At 42.4% G+C, this 20,739-nt stretch overlaps 1 protein-coding gene across 5 annotated transcripts in view; it reads right to left on the bottom strand.

The window, feature by feature from the left end:
• Window positions 1–5,389: 5,389 nt before the first annotated feature.
• Window positions 5,390–20,739, bottom strand: part of Btd (biotinidase) — a 37,727-nt gene continuing 22,377 nt past the window's right edge. For all 5 annotated transcript variants that reach the window (XM_078038519.1, XM_078038518.1, XM_078038517.1 and 2 more), the window contains 3 exons: window positions 15,374–15,638; window positions 11,057–11,206; window positions 5,390–8,867 (listed from right to left, as the gene is read on the bottom strand). In XM_078038519.1, the coding sequence (XP_077894645.1) occupies window positions 7,698–8,867; window positions 11,057–11,206; window positions 15,374–15,622 (1,569 nt within the window). In that variant the 5' untranslated portion in view covers window positions 15,623–15,638 and the 3' untranslated portion in view covers window positions 5,390–7,697. The remainder of the gene's footprint in view (window positions 8,868–11,056; window positions 11,207–15,373; window positions 15,639–20,739) is intronic.

Here is a 20,739-nt window from a genome sequence, read left to right as displayed (position 1 = left end):
CTGCCGATAAGAGAGCTCCCCCCATCCCCAGCCCATAAATACCCCTGTGTGAACAATAAAAGTTTGCAGCTTGATCAGAACTTTTGTCTTGCTGTCACCCTTCGTGTCTCTTGTCCCTTCATTCCTCCCCATCTAGGTTCGCTGCCCACGTTGATGTGTCCTGCCGGTCGGGGCAGCTTGCCCCACATCGTATCTTTTCAGCCTGAAGAAGCCAGAAAGATCTTCTTCGCCCCCTTTCCTTACAGCAGTAAGGAGTTCCCAAATTAGAGGGGAGAATGAAGCCAGATTTAAAGTTAGGTAGTCAGTGTAGTTAGGTAAATCGGGTCTAATATAGAGTGAAATCTAAAATGGAGGCCATGCTGACAATGACTCAGGGAAAACACAGGACAACTCAAGGAATGTTAATGAAGTCTCAAAGAGGCCCTAGGCCAAAGTCCACCTCAAAGGAATGTTAAGAAGTGTTAATGAAGTCCTTCCTGACCAGATTACTTCTTTGGCCCACCTGTGTCCCACCCCTCGGGCCTTCCAACCTACATTCCATCACCAAGACTATAAAAAGGGGAGACAACAGCCCTTCCACAGATTCCACCTCTTGGGTCCCCTTCTTCCTCCGGGAAAAGTCTTTTCTGCTGTCCTTTAATAAACTTCTAATTTCTACTCTGACCTTGCCTCGGCGTGCTTCTTTGGTGTTATTCTTCAACATTGGGGAAGCAAGAACTTGTCACCGGTCAACAGCGGTAACATCCTGACCACCATAATCACCTCAATGATGCCCTGCACCCCTAACAAGTGCTCAGAAGCCACTTCTTCCCAGCAGGAAAAAGCTACATAAGATTGATCTACACCTCTGTCTCCTGAGAGGCCCAGTAACAAACAAGAAAAGGGGAATATAAGGTTCTTGCTTAGCATCTGGACACTTTCTTAAGTGACAGCCACCATTTTAAGAAAAATTTTGCTTTCCCTCCCAAGGGCCTTTCTGAGAAAGGCTCACCACTCCCTCATAGCAACCTCAGGCTTAACTGCCTGCATTAGGACCCACTCAGCTCTGATCTCTGAGCCTGCCCCATAAAAATCCTGAACCCCAAGCCTGTTTTGCCTCTCTCTGTCTATGAAGAGATGGCCTTTATTTATCAGCTCTGACAAATAAACTCTCCTGTGTGTCTCTGCCTGGTCTCTGTCTTTCATTTCTCACTCGCCCATCTCCAGGTTCCTTCTTTCCTTTCAGTCTTCCTTAGCACACCTTGCATTTGCAAACGCACTTCCTGATTGAAAACTTTTACAAACTATTGTATATTTGTTAATATTACTAGATAGTCCATAAACATTTGTGAAAAACTAGTAAAGGGGCATTCATCACTTTTTCAGGCCTGTGGCCAAATTTACTTATTCTAAGATAGAGCAACAGGAAATAGGAAGCTTAACTGCACTAAACTCTTTTGCAGAGATCCTTTGGGTGATAGTCCTAAGAACAATTGTGGTGAAGATTTCTGGAGATGCTTAATTAAAATTTTCTGTGGAGGAAAGTGTGCCATTACATTACCAGATTTTCCAATGACCTTTACAAGTTCGTGTCTCAGGGACAGTTATTTCTGACAAAAAACAAAACAAAACAAAAAAACCCCCTCAAAACCCCCCAAAAAACGGAGACCCGAAACTTTAGGGGACTCTGTTCCCCTACTCCTTTTAGACCATTTGTAAGGTGAGGCTTCGTAATTTATCAGGATCCTGATGAATTTCAGGAAATCCGCCAGTTCTAGTCTTCATTTATTCTCAGGTGAGCCTGACCTTGAAAGATATGGAAAATAAGTCCAAGGACATTTTCCCTAAGCTTTTGTCATTTTAAATCCCAGGCCTCAGCCAGAAAAGGAACACAAAAGGAACTCCACCTGTCTGGCACCTGATGCCCCACCCTAATGGGTCATCTGATGCCAATACAATAAGCCTCAGGAAATTCCCTATTCACATTCCCATCCCAGGCTAATGACTGAGCTGGATCCCTATATAAGAACGCCAGGAATTGCCCTCCTGTCCCACCCTAAAAGAAGCCTATATAATCCACTGCCATTTTCTGCCCTGAAAATGAGCCATGCCAGCCACCAATTGACTGGGCTGCTAAATACTGAATAGGGAAAAGCCTTCTGATCAGTGGTTTGCTTCCCATCTCTTGCCTTTGACATGTGTGTGCCGTTTGTCCTTACAGACCTGACCTTACTTTAAGAACTAGCCTGGAATTTGCCATGTCCATGATTAACACCTTCCCATTTCTGGTATCCTGCAGGGGTGGAAATACACTGCATTGCACATGCGTCTTGTCCAGAACAGTTTCTGTGCAGCTGGAGCCAGATTGCATTGGTGCTGGGAGAGTCTGGAAAGGATTTCCTGGTGATTGAGGAACAGAAGGAAGTCCAGATGGCAGTCTGAGTTGGGAGCTTGTGTTAATGTGGTAGGTGCATTATGGATGGAAGAGCCTGAGGATCTTGGAGAAGCTGGCCTTGGGACAAGTGTCTTGCTTTGGAATTTCAGAATGAGGGAGAGCTGGAAGGGCTTAGGCATCCAGGGCAGGGCAGGTGTGGGGGGGGCAGAACAAATGAGCATGGAGAGGGTCTTCTGATGAGGTCAACTTCTTGCTTATTGATAAAAGTGTTTGTGGGCACAAGCCAGACACTTCCAAATGCATGCTCCTAAGCATGGGAATCCAATAGAAAAATTAAAAACTCGTGGACTGAGGGGGCATCAATCAGTAATGGTGGGCAAAGTGGGAGGAGCTAAGGAAAGGAGGAAATTCTAGAGACCATAAAAGACCATAAAAAGAACAGGCCAAAACTTCCCCACTGGATTTCCAGCTCTGGGGTCCTTTCTGTTCCAAGAAGTCTATCTTTGTATCTCTTTCACTTTTGCAGTAAACCCACTCTTGCTTGCTATTTCTGTATCCTGTTCTTCAATTTGCTGAACGAGGCAACGAACCCAGCACCACTAGATGGTAATAGGGGCCTAAGGCCTCCTTGTTAGTCTCTCAGTCACTTAGTGCCGAGTATCAGGTGCTTTAGGCTCTGCGGCTACAGAGGCCAACTGGACAGCCTAAGTCTCCGCTTTGGTACCCTATTTTTCTACCATTGTGTCCCACAGGGCTGTGGGGATTAGGCTTACTTATTGCGCAAGGATTGTTGAAGATGTGTTTTCTGAAAGTCTCTGCTCTTTCTGAACATGATTAGACTCTTCTACTCCAGGTGGGAGAGGATTTTCTGGCTGCCTGCTTACGTGGGCAGGGACTGTGTTGTAGACAGTGCTGGGTCACACTGTGATTGGCACTGTGCTCACCTTTTTTATTTGCAATATCTTGTTCTCAATACAGTCTGTGAACATAGTAGGCACTGCTATATCCATTTTTTTTTAAAAAAAGACATTGAAGTCCTCAAACGTAACATAACTTGCCCAAGGTGCTTGGTTATAGGAAGTTTTAAACTACACTATATAGAGCATTGTGAGCCTCCTGAAAAAACACACCAGGAATCACCCATGAAATAGTTTTTCTTATAAAAAAGTGAAGCTGAATCCATCAAGCCTCTAGATTCAATACAAGAAATACACTTAAAAGGGGAATACAGCCGGGCACACTGTAATCCCAGCAGTGAGGGAGGCTGAGTTAGGAGGACTGCGAGTTCAAAGCCAGCCTCAGCAACAGCCAGGCACCAAGCAACTCAGTGAGACCCTGTCTCTAAATAAAATACAAAATAGGGCTGGGGATGTGGCTCAGGAGTTGAGCGCCCCTGAGTGCAATCCCTGGTACCAAAAATAAATAAAGAAAGAAAGAAAGAAAGGGAGAACATATTAAATGATGTAGGTAGGATGCGCTAGCAAAATTCAAGCTGTGGAAAACTCTATAAGGAAAACAACCATTGTCTTCAACAAATAAATTACAAAGGGGAAGAAAAAAAGAGTATAATATGAAGAACCCCAATTAAGAGATTTAAGAGAAATGCCAATTTCTTTTTAAATTAAATTTTTTTTTAGTTGTAGATAGACACAATATCTTTATTTTTATGTGGTGCTGAGGATAGAACTTAGGGCCTCGCACATTCTAGGCGAGCACTCTATTGCTGAGCCACAACCCCAGGCCCGTGAAATGCCAATTTCAATGTGTGGACTATTACAATTTTAAAAGTAGGACAGTTTGTGAAGACACTGGAAATTCAAACATCATCTGTATACAGACTTTTAAAATTTTTGTTTTATTTGTCAATGGACTTTTATTTATTTATATGCAGTGCTGAGAATCAAACTCAGTACCTCACACATGCTGGGCAAGCGCTCTACCACTGAGCCACAACCCCAGCCCTTGGATACAGACTTTTGATGAAATATATTTTAAAATGAGATACATAGGAAAATATTTGTGGATAAAATCAGATAGTGTAGGGATTTGTTTCAAAGTATGATGGAGCAGAGTAAGGGTGATGGATAGGGTTGACCACAATAATTGTTGAAGGTGGGTGTTAGGTACATGGAGGTTCATCATCTTGTCTGCTTTTGTATATGTCTGAGCATATCCAAATAAAATGATAATACAAACTTGGGTGATTCTACAAACTCAAAATAGCCTTAGCAAGACATAGAAAGTCATGCATAATCTAGACCCACTCTGCCTTTCTTGGCCTTATTCACCTTATGACCTAGACACATAGGTGCATGTTTATTTCTCCCTGAACAAGACCCATACTTTCATACCTTTCTACCTTTGCACATATTGACTTTTTTTCCTCCCTCATTATCTTCTGAATGAAGTTCCAGATCAGATGTCATCCAAGCAGCACCTGCTTCTTTCTCCCAGACAGTGATGCCCCTCATTGGTTTAATACTCTGTTCTTTCCAGTCATACAGCAGTGACTTGGATCACCGTACCATACATGGTACAGTATAGGCACTTGGAACAAGCAGGGCTCTATTAAAGTGAATTCATGTACTAAGGGTAGAGATGTTGAGCAACTTGGACAATGCCTGGCACATATTAATTATTTTCCTCAGGCATAAATACTCAAAGATGTTGTATATTGGCAGGTTCTTACATAATACAGATAACTTGATGATATACTCGGCAAAGTCTTTGTTTTTAGTGCTCAAACTATTCAAAGGATTAAATCCCCTAGTGGATCATTTATTCTACTTTAGTTCAATTTCAGCATCTCATATCCTAATACTAAAATCAGTGCTGTCATAGTTATTAAAATCTGTACTGTTATGGTCCACATTTAGGTTCCAGTGTTTCAAGTGAAAAGTACAAAGCTTGGGTACATGATGTTAGAGGGTGGCTTATGGTTTTTTGTGTTTCCTAATGTTTCCTAGTGAAATCATAAGCCAGGGTATGAGGACAGAGGCTATGGAGTCAAGCCAACCCAGTCTAAATTCTCACGCTTTATTTAGTAGGTAAAAGACATTGGTGAAATTACATAACTTTCTAAATCTCAATTTTCCCATCAGTAGGTGGAGTGATAATGACTTTCTTAAGAAGCACAAATGAGATACTGAAAATACTTAACCTGACATTTAAAAGGGCTCAATAAATTTCACATGCAATTACTTGTTGAATGAGCATAAACTCTACTTTATTCTGTTGTTGGTGACTTAATATTGGTTTACCACACTGTATAGTGGCTAGCATATGATAAAAACTGATGGCAAGCGTATTTTAAAACTACGCCCCCTGAACAGTTACTTTTCCTATCTTCCCTTCAAATAAATCCTTGAACTTTAAGATTTCTACTACACTGTTTCAGACTTTTGTCTCAAGTTGGTAATCATAGCCTTATGTTTCTGCATAGTCACAATTATTGGGTGTACTATGTCACCTCTTTGGTCCTTGATTTCTCTATAAAAAGAATGGTACTATGTAATCTCTCCTAAACTGAATTCTATTTATTTCTCATCATCTTTTACAGCATGCTGATAGAAACATGAACTGCTGGACTTAGATTTCAATTCTCCAGTGAAACCATTATTGTATCAACCAACGGTTTCAAGATCTGAAAGATGTCTTGAGGGTGGGGTCCATGTGTACACCCTCACATCTAGCACATTGTCTTACACTCCTCAAAGCCCTCATATGTATTTGATGAATTAAATGCAATGTTTAAACTAACAGAGACAGAGCTTCCTGAAAACCCACAACACTTTCAAGCCTCAAACGTTTAATAAAAGGAATTATCAAGCAAACACAAACTACTGTAATCAAATCAAAATATTCCAAACAGGAATTTAACAAGGAATACATAGTAAATCAAAAGTTCTTAATCACCCTCTCCTGGCTAATTGTTGGAGTAACAATGAATTAAAGCATATAAAATAAAGCAACATTAAAATTGAAAAAAAAACCCCACTAATTCCAACTGAAGGTTTCACGAATTTTTTTTTTTTTTTTGGTCCCAGGGATGGAACGCAGGGGTATTTAATCACTGAGCCACACCCTGAGCCCCTTTTCTTTAATATTTTATTTAGAGACAGGGTCTTGCTGAGTTGCTTAGTGCCTTGCTTTTTCTGAGGCTGGCTTTGAACTCTGATCCTCCTGCCTCAACTTCCTGAGCACTGGGATATGATTGACTTTTTATTTGAGAGAGCCTGTGGAGAGTCAGTGGGAAAAAAACTCAAGAAAAGGAAAGTGGTGGAATTAACAGATGATGGCATGGGTTGTTGCTAAGATCCCTTTCCATCTGTAAAATGATTTTCCAACAAAACTTCCAACCAAGTTTTAAGGCTGCCTATAGCTCTAGTTTACTGTTAGTAGTCTAAAGTATCAAACTAAATAAAAAGTTTTAAAAAGAGCACTGCAAGGCATCAATTTTAATCATTTTAAAATTCAAGTATTAATCACTGCTCATACTTTTTCATTTCTAAGAAACCTAGATCCCTTGAGCTTCAGCCTTTCTCTATAAATTAGGTGAAAGGAAGGTAGGTGAGAGACAGGTCTCCCAAGTACTTATAACACCATGTATATACAAAAGTGCCCACAGTAAGATCAACTTGTCAGAGCTTATGCACAAAGCAAGACATAGAGGAACGCCATCTAGATTTCCTTACGCTTGTTATTGTTTTCTACCTGTTGATGATTAACGAGGATAAGTTCATTTAAAAAAATCTGCCCATGGTCATGAAGAGTACAGACATAAGCCAAATACTTGGATTAAGAATTAATTCAGGATTACAGGATTAATCCACTTCATCTGGATGGAGTTCAGCTGACCAGAACAGGAAAGGTCCTCACAGCAGTTCTCTTTTGCTCTTGAGAGTTTGTTTCTTACTTTAGAGAACAGGCAAGGCTTGTAAAATATTTACACATCGGGGTGTCACCTGATTAACAAGGAAAAAAATGAACCACTGCTTTGTGGGTGTGTAAAATATCAACTGACATTTATTTTTGTTTCAGATCTTAAAACCAATTGTGTACTGAGAGATGTGCTAGAGGAAGATGTGGCTTGAAAAGACAAATATTAATAGAAAATACCAGAAAACATCTCAAGCACTGACATGTAGGAGGAAGAGGGAACCTGCCTCTCCCACCTCTTCCCACAGTTCCCAGGTGGGATCTGGTGCTCTAGAAGTGGGCGGCCACCCCCAGGGGGAGGTGATCCTGTGTACATGCTCTGGCTTGTGGAGGGGCGGGGCTGCCATGTGACAGCCAGGGCCCACTCACAAATCACACACTTGTCCTAGTTCTTCTCATACAACCGCCCATAAAGAGCTGCTGTCACCAGACCAGAGGACAGTCCACGCTTCCTCAGGAAATAGTGGTCATTCTCCCAGCCAAGCTGGTCAGGGGATTCTGGGGTCATCCCTGAGGTCAGAAAGAGAGGAAAGATATAAGAAGTGCTGAAGTTGCCCCACAGGTGAAACTCGAACATCCCCGTGGCCTCTGTGATCTCCTGCCCACAGGTGTGGATGTCAAGACCCCCACACTTGACCAGGGCGCACACTTGGATGTAGTAAGTGCCGTGCACAGTGTGGAAGCCATCAAAGACCCCCAGGGCATAGAGCTCTTGGGACAGGGTGGGCCTGTCATACAGCAAATGGCAGCAGAGGCTGTTGGAGCAGACTTGGAGATAGCCTTCCTTTCCCCAGACGGGGACCAGGGTGAAGTTGTCATACATCATCTCAGAGTGAAAGGTGGGAGGAGCATCCATGTTCCACTTGGCGGCTTCGCAGTGGACTTCCTGAGCGTCCTTCTCACAGTATGGCTCACCTGACACGATTTTTAAAAACCTACTGTGGGAAGGGTCTGTTTTACCTGTTGCATTCTCCGTTCCAGCAAGACCCAGTGGATTTTTGGCTACCTGGGCAATGATAAGGTGACCTTCGGGGCTTTCCATGTCATGGTACCAGAAGGACTTCAGAGGGGTGTGTATGCCACTCCCTGTCATCCCCAGAGATGGGTGGTGGATGTTGGCCGCCAGGACATTGACACCAAAGGCAATGGCAAAGGCTTTCTGAATCTCGATGGCCGCCAGGAGCGGGAGCTGGTTCATCCAGGCGCTCGGGTACACCACGTGCTTCACCTCGGGGTCTCTCAGCAGTCTGACGGCAGGGTCGAAGAACAGTATGTCAAAGCAGGTGAAGATGCCAAACCTGCCAGCAAAGGGGGTATCGAAAGTGATGCGATCCACTTCAAGAGGGGTATCAAAAGCTGCCTCGAAGTAGAGGTTGTGTTTTCGGTACCGGTCAACAAGGGTTCCATTATTGCTGAAAATGACATTTGTGTTAAACTGGTATCTTCCATCGTTTGGGCACCCTGGGTCATTGCTATGACATGGCTGTTTTGTCCCAAGGTTGGCCACTAAGAACATATCTCCCTTGGTGGCCATGCAACTCAAGCGCTGGAGGACCTGGGGGAGGGGGGAGAAAAAAGCATAAATATGTGGATTTTAAATATTCTGCCTTTTGTCTCATATTTTTAATAGAAAAATTCCTCACTGCATTCACAATATACAAAGAGCTCTCATAAGTCAATAAGAAAAAAAATCACCACTGAAAACATGCAAAGGAGATGAACAGGTGACTCAGGAAGAACAAAACAAATGGCCAAGAAATATCTGAAAAGAAGCTGAACCACATGAGTTATAGGGAAATGCAAATTAAAATAACAATGAGATATTATTTTTCACCTTCATTAGATTGGCAAAAATTCTAAAGGTTATTCTATCTTGCACTGACCAAAAGGTGAGAAAATAGGCCTTAATGACTATTATTGGAGATAGAAAGTGAAATAAAAATCTCTTGAGGAAGAAGTTTGTTACTCTTTAAAATAATGTAAAATGTGCTCAGCCTTTGAGAAATCCCATTTCCAAGAATTTCACCTTATAGAAGCACTTGGACATGTTTCTGAATATATATGTACAAGGATATTCATTGAATGTTGCTCTTGATATCAAGAGTTTTAAGAAAATAATGAGCATATACCATGCTAAAAAAGGATGTCAATAAATATAAAATGCATAGAAAAGGGTATAGTTGGATACATAGCAAATGGATGTTTCTCTATGAAAGGAAGTAGGATGAGAATGGGCTGTGGTGAAGGTGAACTTTTACTTTTTTTTTTCTTTTTTTAAACTTCTGTTTGGCATGTTTAAGTTTATATTCATATATTTCTTGTGTAATTAATAAATTAAATATCCATAGAGTAAATGCCTTACAACAGTAGATTTTCTTTTTCCCTTTGCAGTACTAGGTGTTAGGTAGGCAGGTTTCCCTGACCCCTCTCCTTTCTTGGCAGCTGGGGAGCGGGACTTTCCACCTGGCTGACCCAAAATGGCCAATCAGAAGCTGACATGGCAACGGACCCCAACCAACACGGTTCTCGCAGGCAGAAGCAATCGCCCTGTCAACCCAACCAGCCCTGACCAACCTGCGACCAACAAGATCCCCCTAAACTTGGCTGGCCAACCTGCTGTCGTAGTTGCAGTTTAGATGGCCTGGGCCCTCCCTCTCCAGTTCCCTTATTAGCACTGTTCTTGCCTTTCCCCGCCTGTGGCTTCCCGGGCCCTCACCCTTTCGTGGATTGGTGAACCTCTCCCGGGAGCGCCCCCCAATAAACCTTCTTTTGGTGCCTCATTCTGGTTCCATGGTTCCTGATCTCACGCGCCCCTTTCTGCTTTACACTAGGGACTTAACCCAGGGCGCTTGACCAACAAGCCACACCCTCAGCCCTTTTTATTTATTTAGAGACAGTGACTCCTTATGTTGCCAGCGCTGGCTTCAAGAACTTGCAGTCCTCCAGCCTCAGTCTCCCAAGTTGCTAGGATTACAGACAAGTGCCACCACACCCAGCTCTAGACAGTCTTTAACTGAATGTATAGCACATGGAGTTTGGGTTTGGTTTTTGGGGTCCTTGGGTCTCCTTTATATCTCAGCATGCTGTGGCTTTCATCACTTGGTTCACCTTGGCATGCCCTCTTTTATGGGCCAGGCTATATGGGCAATGACCAAACAGACTCCATTTTACCCGGAGACTCCATATCACTTAAGAAATGCTTCTCCCATGGGAAAGCCCTGCCTCTGTACCCATTAATAGTTACCTAACATAGCATACTTGGCAACACAAAATAGCACTTCTTATACAATGGAAAATTGTTCTCTTTGGTTTCCATTTTTCTTGGGCAATGTACCTTGTCAGAGATTGTCTAGACTTCAGTAACCATTCTCTAACTTGTACTGAACTAGGGTCATTTTGACCCACTTCCCTTCTGCTTGCTTGCTGCTATGCCAACCTGGAAAGTCCCTTGGGAAAAACCAATATGCCCATGGCATTGTCTCGCTAACTGCCCAATTCAGCTTCTGTACCTGCTTGCTTGCAGCTACATCAACCTGGATGTGTTTTTAAAATATCCTAAAATGCTCAGGCTCAGGGCTGTTCCTTGCAGAGACAGTTATGGGTCTTGTGGGAAGCAGTCGCTGGCTGGCCAGCTAAATAAAGACTCTTCAATTTGGACAAATTTGGGACTTGGTGTGTTTTCTGAGCGACCTGCCCCACAACACCCTTGGCCTGCTGAAGAGGAAGACTAAGGCCTTCAAGTACCTCTGTGTCATTGAAACGGTGGGGCTCCAGGCATGGGTTCCATTTGACCAGCTGGGGAGATGGCATGAAGTCCAAATATGGGTAAATGGACGTTCTTGTGAAGTTGAAGCCGTGGATGCCATCTTCTGGAAACACTATGATCTGCACACCCTGCAAGTCAGAACAGCACAGTGTAGTCTGGTATCAGACATCGAGAAGCACCACTTCATTCACTAGCTCACACCCTGGGCAACCACCATGGTGTTAACTATACCAGAGCCAGAGATACAGAGCTCGTGGCTGGACTCTCACCAGGGATCCTAGTGTTGGGGATGGTGGCTTGCTTAGTTCAACCCTAAAGGCACAAAGACAAAGTCCTCCAGGAACAAGCATCACTTGTGCCTGGAGTGTGTCAGGGAAGGAGGGTGAGTAAGCTGCTGAAAAAGCAGGAATTTACCAGGCAGGCTACTAGAAGGGGTGTGGAGTTCTTGGTGGTAAAATTGGAGCTGGAGCTGTTCACAAAGGGCCTCAAACATTGGACCCATTAACAGATGAGGTGTCTCTCTACTCTAGTAGTTCTCAACTTCATTCTGTTCTAAATCAGTTGGGGATTTTTTTTTAACTAGGGATTGAACCCCAGGTGTGTGCGTGTGGGTGCTTAACCACTGAGCCACATCCCCAACTCTTTTCATCTTTTATTTTGACACAGCATCTTGTTAAGTTATCTTGGGCCTCAATAAGTTGCTGAGGCTGGCTTTGAATTTGTGATCCTTCTGCCTCAGCCTCCTCCTCCCTCCACCCCTACCCCAGTGCCTCCTACAAGAGAGCAACACTTCAGCTGGCTTGTTTAGGAACCTGTGCCCTTAAAGTAAATCTGATGGACAATTACAGACATGTATCATCACATTTGGCTAAATTTTAAGTTCTTAACACACATTGTCAAATAGCTTTCCAGAAAGGTCATATCAATGCATAGCACCCTGTGAGACTGACCCATTCTGAGTAGTGACTATATAAATAAAAAAATCAACAGAAACTTGGAGTAAGGTAAGAAAAAGAATCCATATATTTCCAAATTATATTGGGGTATTGATCAACAGGCTCACTCAAGGATTATTTAATTATCTAGAGAATGTGTCACTGTTTGTTACTTAAAAGCTCACCTCAACTGTGTTATCCTATAGGACCTTTAAAGTCAGCTGTGTATCTATTAGCAAATTCATTTCACTATTCCCTGAGCTGCTGATAGACACATTTCCATTCTTCAAATTCTCCTTTGAATCAGTTTTACCATGTTACTGGTTCCTTCATTAGTTAATGCATTAAATAAAAATTTTGTTCATTCATATTTGCATAAGAGTTATGCTTTTAACTTTTTAAAATTTACACATGGACAAATATTTTCCTTTATTCAAATCAAAACTGAGAGCACTGGATGGTTCCTTATGGATTTATGTGTACATATTAGATTAAGATGAACATTAAATTGCATTTCCTGAGTACATAGCAGCCAGGAATGAGGCTGGGAACCAAGCATGAGCTGGGCAGAACTTTGGGTCTGATGTGAGCACTCCCGATGAGCACCACCAACCATTTTCTCATAGACTTTGCTGAGATCAAGAATTCCCTCTAGGGGCTGGGTTGTGGCTCAGTGGTAGAGTGCTCGCCTAGCATCCACAAGGCACTGGGTTTAATCCTCAGCACCACCTAAAGCTAAAAAATAAATACTAAAAAAAATAAAGAATTTCCTCTAAGGAACAAAGGTCACCAACCAAGTGCCTGACCACACTAATTAGCTGTAAACTCCTCCCTCCACCCCTACCCCAGTGCCTCCTACAAGAGAGCAACACTTCAGCTGACTTGTTTAGGAACCTGTGCCCTTAAAGTAAATCTGATGGACAACTCTGACACATGCTCCCCATCAGTTTGTCTAAGCAGCTGCTTTAACACACGCAGCCATGTAGGGCAGCTGAGCGACCAGTGAGCACCAAAGGGATCCTCTGATCAGCTCCATCTCCGCTCCTGGACCACTAGTAATGGAATGGCATCTTGCAGCCTGTGCAGGCTCCTCAAAACCATGGCACCGGTTTCCATTAAAACTGGAAAGCTGGGGAATCCTAGTCACAGTCTCTGGCTTTCAGTGCGGCATCTGCTGAATGTCCCAGGATGGTCTTGGGAACACGATAGAGAAGCAAGAGAGGGTGAAACTGAGGTGCTAGACTCAGTGCAGTGGAGCAAACACCTCCACCCAAGGAATGCTGCCCTTGACCGGATCGGGGGCAGCAGGTCATCTGTGGGCATGGCTGGGATTTTTTTTTTTTTTTACACTGACTTCAGCAGAGACACAAATGAGGATGTACCAAAAGTGTGAATGATGTGCAGGAAATTGATATGTGGGAGGTCCAGTAAAGATCCCTAAATCACCTTTTGGACTAGAATGATGACATTTAATGATATTAGTGTGAAGGCTTGCTCTTATGCTCAATCAGCTTCCTAAGTACAGGAAGTAATGGCAGCACATGTGTCTGTGTGAGAGAAGGGCACAGGAGTTTTAGTTGACAGCAAGAGCTCTGTGAATCCACAGAGAGAAATCACTGCCAAGTTTGCAGGGGAAAAGGTCTGGAATGAGGGAGGTGAGAGTGGCCTGCAGCCTGCGCCATCAGCCAGCACCTGGAGAGCAGCACACAGCTGTGAGCACAGGGCTGGAGAGGGAAGCCCCCAGGAACTGGGATGGGACTGGAGATTAACAGCCTTGGGGTGACATGCAGGGGCCGGGGCAGTCAGCCTCAAGTGTGAAGAAGATGGCACTGTGTACAGGATTTGTGCTCTGTTCTTTAGCTCCAGGACAGAACTGCTCACTGAAAGAAAGGCCTATCCAGAAGTTCCCACCACTGGACAAGTGGACCTACGAACAGTGAGTTCTGGGCCCCTGAAGGTGTTCAAGGAGAAACCAGAGTCAGCTGGGACAAAGAGCAGTGCGTCACCCATCAGAAGCTCCCTTCCAGCATCAGTTTCAGATATGTACACGTATATATGTCTCTGTGTATTCTAGGTATATGTACTCTAGGCTAGAATTTTTTTTTTTTTTAAACAAGCACTCTACTGACTAAGCTATATTCTCAGCCCTGATCTGTAATCTTTTTTTTGTTTGTTTTAATATTTTATTTATATTTTAGTGTTTGGCAGACACAACATCTTTGTATGTGGTGCTGAGGATCGAACCCGGGCTGTACTCATGCCAGGCGAGTGCACTACCGCTTGAGTCACATCCCCAGTCCCTAGGTTAGAATTTTTAAATGAAGTGACAGATGTCTTTCCAGGCCATCCTGACCTGCTTAAAGAGAGGGGACCTGCAGGGCAAGACCTCTTAGCAGGACCGGGTCTGCCCTTTATAAACCCATGACAACAGAGAAGTTTTTACGCCCATGGAATTTTCTTCACCTTAAACTTCCCTGGAGGCAGAGCAGGGCCTTCTGAAGCAGCAGGGCTTGGTCCAGGGTTAAAGCCCAATCTCCTCTGGTTATGGGTTTCCCAGAAGGGAATTGCTCACTTCTGACACTGACATTCCCCTCTGCCCTACAGGGCACCTCTCCTCCATCCTCAGGCTTCCTGGCAGGAGGGGAATGAGGCCAAGCAGGAAGCCTTTACAAAGGCTGGCACTGACCTGCCCTTTGACTTGGAGTGAGCTCTGTCTGGGCGAAGGTCTCTGACTGTTCAGTCTGACATAAGAGATGAAGTGAGCCCCAGATAATCTGCAGGCAGCAAAAATGGCAGTTCTTTGGACAGTGACTTTTTCAGGTGAGCTGTGAATGCCTCACAAACTGTGGTGCCCATCATGCTCAGTGGTTTTCAATTTTTTTCTGCACATTAGAATCCCCCGGGGAGATTGTTTAAAAAAATTCCAGTGCCTGGATCACACTCCATCTGGACCATCTGGACAATGGATTCCTAGGGATCCAGGAACCTCTAGTGTTTATAATTCGCCCAGTGATTCCTGCCCACGGCCACATGGAGAACCTGTGACTGAACCCAGGGCTTCTCAAACTTGAAGGGCCTCATCGCCTGAGGATCTTACTAAAATGCAGATTCTGATTTGGTGGGGCCTAAAATTCTGCATTTCTAACAAGTTCTCAAGTGCTGCTGATGCTACTGGACCACGGACCACTCTCCGAGTAGCAAGACTCTAGCCACCTAAGTCAAATCAGGCTTACTTGCCGGACTGACTTTCACAGAGGTCATAGGAAGCCTAGGGTCACCCAGCCACTGCTTGAGGGTCAAAGCACCCTTTGTTCTGTTCTATGAGAGGAGCCCGGGTCATAACCGAGGAGCGTTTCTTGCCTTCTGGGCTGCAGTCATCACTTGCCGTTCGTAGACGTCGAGGTTCTGGTTCATGAGCTCCAAGGCCTGCTGGCGGGTGGTGAGAGCTAGAGGGTCGGGACTCAGGATTGAGTGGTGCTCATACACGGCTGCCATGTAATATTGAGACCCCTGATGGTCAGCCACACAGTACTCCTCGGCCTGGACTCCCAGGGCAGCGACATAACAGATGAAGAGGAAAAGAGCAGGCTTCCTGCTGGCTCCAGACATGATACAGGCTGTAAATCTGGAATGTAATGGGGCAAGGGAAAAACAGCTGAGTAAGGAATCCGCCAAGAATCCAATGTTTGTTGAGCATGTTTCTTTCCAAACATGAAGCAAGCTATGTTTAAAATGGCTCACTGTGACAATAATCATCTCTTTTTAGAATATTTCCACAACAGACTCGACGTTCACCATGATTTTCTTACCCAGTATTCAGCAAGGATGTAATGCATCACTATTCACTTTCTTGGCTGTGCACTTAAATTTTAGGCAAGAGTAATTATTCTGTTTATCAGATATAATTTCATGATATATTTTACACTCCTCCTGCTCTCTGTGCACACAAATGCACTATAGGTCCAACATCTACATTAGCTGTGTTTGTCATGATGATCCTAACAATACAGCTCTGCTTTCCCTGCCTTTCTTAGAGCAATAATGAATACAATGGAAAACTTTCATGGGAGGAATAGACAAACTCTAGATAGGGCAGAGGGGTGGGAGGGGAAGAAAGGGGGCAGGGTGGTTAGCAAGGATGGTGGAATGTGATTGGTCATCATTATCCAAAGTACATGTATGAAGACATGCATTGGTGTGAATACACTTTATATACAATCAGAGATATGAAAAATTATGCTATATATGTGTAATAAGAATTGTAATGCATTCCGCTGTTATTTATTTTTTAAAAAATCAATTAAAAAAATCACCACATTGTTTGTGACCAAGAAACTGCAGACTTCCACTTAAATGCCACTTACATTCTCTGTTACAAAAGCAGCCTCCTAATCAAAGCACAGCATTGTTTCCTTCTCGCACTTGAGAAATGCCATCACACATTTCACTTTCTCAACCTTCATCTCTGTGACTCTAAATCTCTTGCTCAAAAGCAATACTCTTTTGGAAATAAAATCCTATTTGCAGTGATAATGTAGAATTTCCTAGAAGATAAAGTGGGCTTTTCTAGAATGTAAACTCCACTTTGTGGTTCCTACCATCAAAGACTAGAAGTGAATGACACATCTGTGTATCCCTCCCTTGAGTCTCCAAGAATAGGAATGGCTACTTCTTCTTTCTTTCACATTTTCCATTAATTTCTATTTAAAATTTTTTTTAAATATTTATTTTTTAGTAGTAGTTGGACAGAATACCTTTTTATTGTATTTATTTATTTTTATGTGGTGTTGAGGATTGAACCCAGGGCCTCGCATATGCTAGGTGAGCGATCTACTGCTGAGCCACAACCCCAACCCTAATTTCTATTATATTAATGCATATCAATTATACAAAATGGGTTTGTGAAATATTCATACATACATATATATATATATACACAAAATGGGTTTGTGAAATATTCATACATATATATATATATATAATGTACTCCCTATTATCCTTTGCCCCACCCCCTCCCCTCCTCCTGGTCCCTTTCCTTAATGGTCCTCTTCTACTTTCTTGTCTTTTTTTCTAGATTCCACATATGAGAGGAAACATGATACTTGTCTGAGTCTGGTTTATTTTGTTTAACATGATGATCTCCTTCTTTATGGCTGGACAATACTCCATTGTGTGTATACACACACACACACACACACACACACACACACATACATATGGCCTCTTCTTTATCCCTCTGTCTCTTGATGGGCATCTGGGCTGATTCTGTACCTGGCTATTGTGTATGGTACCACATAAACAGGGGTTTGCAGGTCTCTATTGCATGCTGACTTTTATTGCTATAGCTGGTCATATGGTAGGTTCTATTTTTTTTTTTGCAATTTGATACAATGAATTTTGATAATAAAACTACTAGTACATGGCATAAATACATATACAATAGCATGTGACAAAAATACAAAATATATTTCACTTTTGTACAGAAATATCCACTACAGGACTTTTTAAGATTAGATTATAATATTATAAATAAATTTGCCAGGCACAGTGGTGCATGCCTATAATCCTAGTGGCTCTGGAGGCTGAGACAGGAGAATTTCAAATTCAAAGCCAGCCTCAGCAACTTAGCGAGGCCGTAAGCAACTCAGTGACACCCTGTCTCTAAATAAAATATTAGGGAAAAAAAAAAAAGGGCTGGGGATGTGGCTCAGTGGTTAAGTGCCCCTGGGTTCAATCCCTGGTTCCAAAATAGAAAACAAACAAACAAACAAACTACCGCACACAGGACCAGTGTTCGATAAATGGCAACTACTGTTTTGGGGAGGCAGACAGGCTTGGGAGTCACTCAGGTCTGGATGTGAATCTTGAGTGGCTTCTTACTGCCCTAGGAAAGTGGCCTGTTCGCTTAGGACCTCATAAGCCAGGAAATTGGGCTCCGGTGGCTTCAAAAATGCATGATTTTTTACTGAGATAATCATGTTTAATTCTCATTTGCTTGTCTACTCTTCTAGTGACTTATTTTTTCCTGTGTGCTTGTGATTGTATTTGTCTTGCTTCTTCTTTTGAGTATAGGATTCCTTTAAGTATCTTCTGTAGTGATGGTTTTAGTGGTCATGAATTCCTTCAGTTCATATTTATCTTGGAAGGCCTTTATTTCATCTTAAATTCTGAAAGATAACTTTGCTGAATACAGTAATTAGATTAGCTGTTATTTTATTTCAGGACTTGAAATACATAATACCATATCCTCCTGGCCTTTAGTTTCTGCTGAGAAATATGCTGTTATTCTGATCTGTTTGACTTTATAAGTGACTTGGCACTTCTATTACAGTTTTCAATATTCTTTGTTCTGTACCTGGGGCAGTTAATATTGTCATGGAGAGGTCCTTTTCTAGTTATTTCTATTGAGGGTTTTGAATGCCTCCTGTACCTGGATATTCATATATTCTCCAAGGTTTGGGAAATTTTCTGCTATAATTTCACTAAATAGGTTTTCTGTTCCTTAAACCTACACACTGGCTTCTACCTCTAAACCAATTTGTAGGTTTGGTGTCTTAATTGTGGACCATAAGTCTTGAATAGTCTGTTCATAATTTCTTCTTCTTTTTCTTTATTACTGCCTGAATAGGATAATTCATCAACTTTGTCTTCAAGTCCTGGTATTCTTTCTTCTGCTTGATCTAGTCAATTGGTGAGGCTTTCAATGGAGGTTTTTATTGGACTTATTAAGCTTTTCATTTCTGTGATTTCTGTTTGATTCTTTTTTCAGAATCTCTATGGTATTAACTCTTTTGAATTCTGTATTGTTTTTCTTAGTCCATTATTTATTTATATTCCCCTTGAAGTCATTGATCATTTAAAAAATTACTCTTTTGATTTCTTTGTGTAGCATTTCATCTATTTCAGTACCTTTGGATTCAATTAGTGAAGAGTTATGAACATTGGAAGAGTCATGTTGCTTTCCCCTCACATTTCTTGTGTTTCTACATTGAGATTTGAACATTTGTTGAGATGAATATCTCCTTCACTTTTATATGAGGGTCTTCTTAGTGAGTAGCCTTCTTCTGGGGGCTCCATCTCCAGTACCAGAGAGGAGAAGACAAACTTCACTCACAATGACAACACAAAGATGAACAGATGTAGGAATACAGTAAAAACCACTTAATACCAACAGCTACATCACCAATAACAATAGAAAATGATAAAAAGAATATGGAATAAACTAAAAAATTAAAATTTAATGAAGGTAAAAGTAGTACTGATAAAACAAATTTTTAAAATAGGGGGTAGGGAAAGGGGACAAAGAAAGACGCAGAATTATTTTAAAAAAGGAAAACAAGAAAGAGCAGGAGAAGAATGTGAAAGATTTTGTTTTAAGCCCAATTAAAGAATAAAAGAAACTGGGCATGGTGGTGCAAGCCTGTAATCCCAGCAACTTGAGTGGCTGAAGCAGGAGGATTATAAGTTCGAGGCCAGCCTCACCAATATAGTGAGGCCCTAAGCAACTTAGTGAGACCCTGTCTCAAAAGAAAAAAAAAGTAAATAGAATTAAATAAAAGTAAGAAAAGGAAAATAACAAGGAAAGAAAAACAAGTCCATCTTCTTTGCGGGTCCTGAAATACTGGAATTTACCACATATGGGAACAGGGAGAGTCATAGTTGGGCCTGTTGTGATTCCCCTTTGCTCCCACAAAACTGGTTGGTATTGTATGTAGGTTGAGCCCTGTCCTGTGTTTTCTGCAGACTGGGCTGGCTAAAGATATGTGGCAAAGCTGTATTCACTCCAGAGGCTTTCTTTATTATATGCTGCTAGCCCCAACAGGTGGGCTACAGGTGCTGCTTGCTCCAGGGGCTCTCCAGTCTGTGGTACCTGGGGTAAATGTCCAAGCCCATGACTTTTCCCTTAAAGCACTGGAGTGGGGGAAATAAACAAACTGTTGAGTTCTGCACTGGAGCAAGGCAGATGAGGGAGGTGCCTTCAGACCAATCCCCTCAGTAAACCATGCACCATGGGTCTCATTCCTCACCACCGAGGTCAGTGCCATCGACCACTGTGCTCCATGCAGTCAGAGCTCCCCGCTGCTTCTCAGTGGGTCTGAAACTGATCCTCCCCTCTCCATGACTGTCTCTTGTGGTCACCTGCCACCCAGTCACTGTGGCTGGGTATCCCTAGGGACTCTGAACTGTGACTGGTCCATGTTTTCTGACCCCAAAAGTACCTCTTCAAAGTTATGTTGATAATATTTCCAAAGTATAAGTCAATGATTTAAGATGTGTGGAAATTGAGACTGGGGTAGAGGTCAATGAGCCAGTCTCAATTGGTGGCACATTAGGAGTTCCTGGGGCTAATAGTGGCAAGTACAGGACCTTCTGATCTCAACAGAGAGTTCTGTACCAAAGATTCATGAACATAGAACATTTATTTATTTAATCTTTATCTTATTTATTTAATCTTTATCTTATTTATTTATTTATATGTGGTGCTGAAGATTGAACCCAGCACATCCCACGTATTAGGCAAGTGCTCTACCACTGCGCCACAACCCCAGTCCAAACAGAGCATTTAAATCTAAGAAACTTGCAATCCAATAAAATAAGTAAACTGAATGAACAAGATACCATATTCCTTTTTATTTTGAGAACATAAGATCTATATTATTTATAGAAGGAGCCTGGCAGGAAAGCTGTAAGTGGCAATCATCTGCGCAGGAACAAAAGTAGGTCAA

This window comes from Ictidomys tridecemlineatus, chromosome 2 (assembly GCF_052094955.1).
Source record: "Ictidomys tridecemlineatus isolate mIctTri1 chromosome 2, mIctTri1.hap1, whole genome shotgun sequence".
Taxonomy (NCBI): Eukaryota; Metazoa; Chordata; class Mammalia; order Rodentia; family Sciuridae; genus Ictidomys; species Ictidomys tridecemlineatus.
The sequence above is the reverse complement of the archived record's forward strand: the minus strand, read 5'-3'. Positions and strand labels throughout refer to the sequence as shown.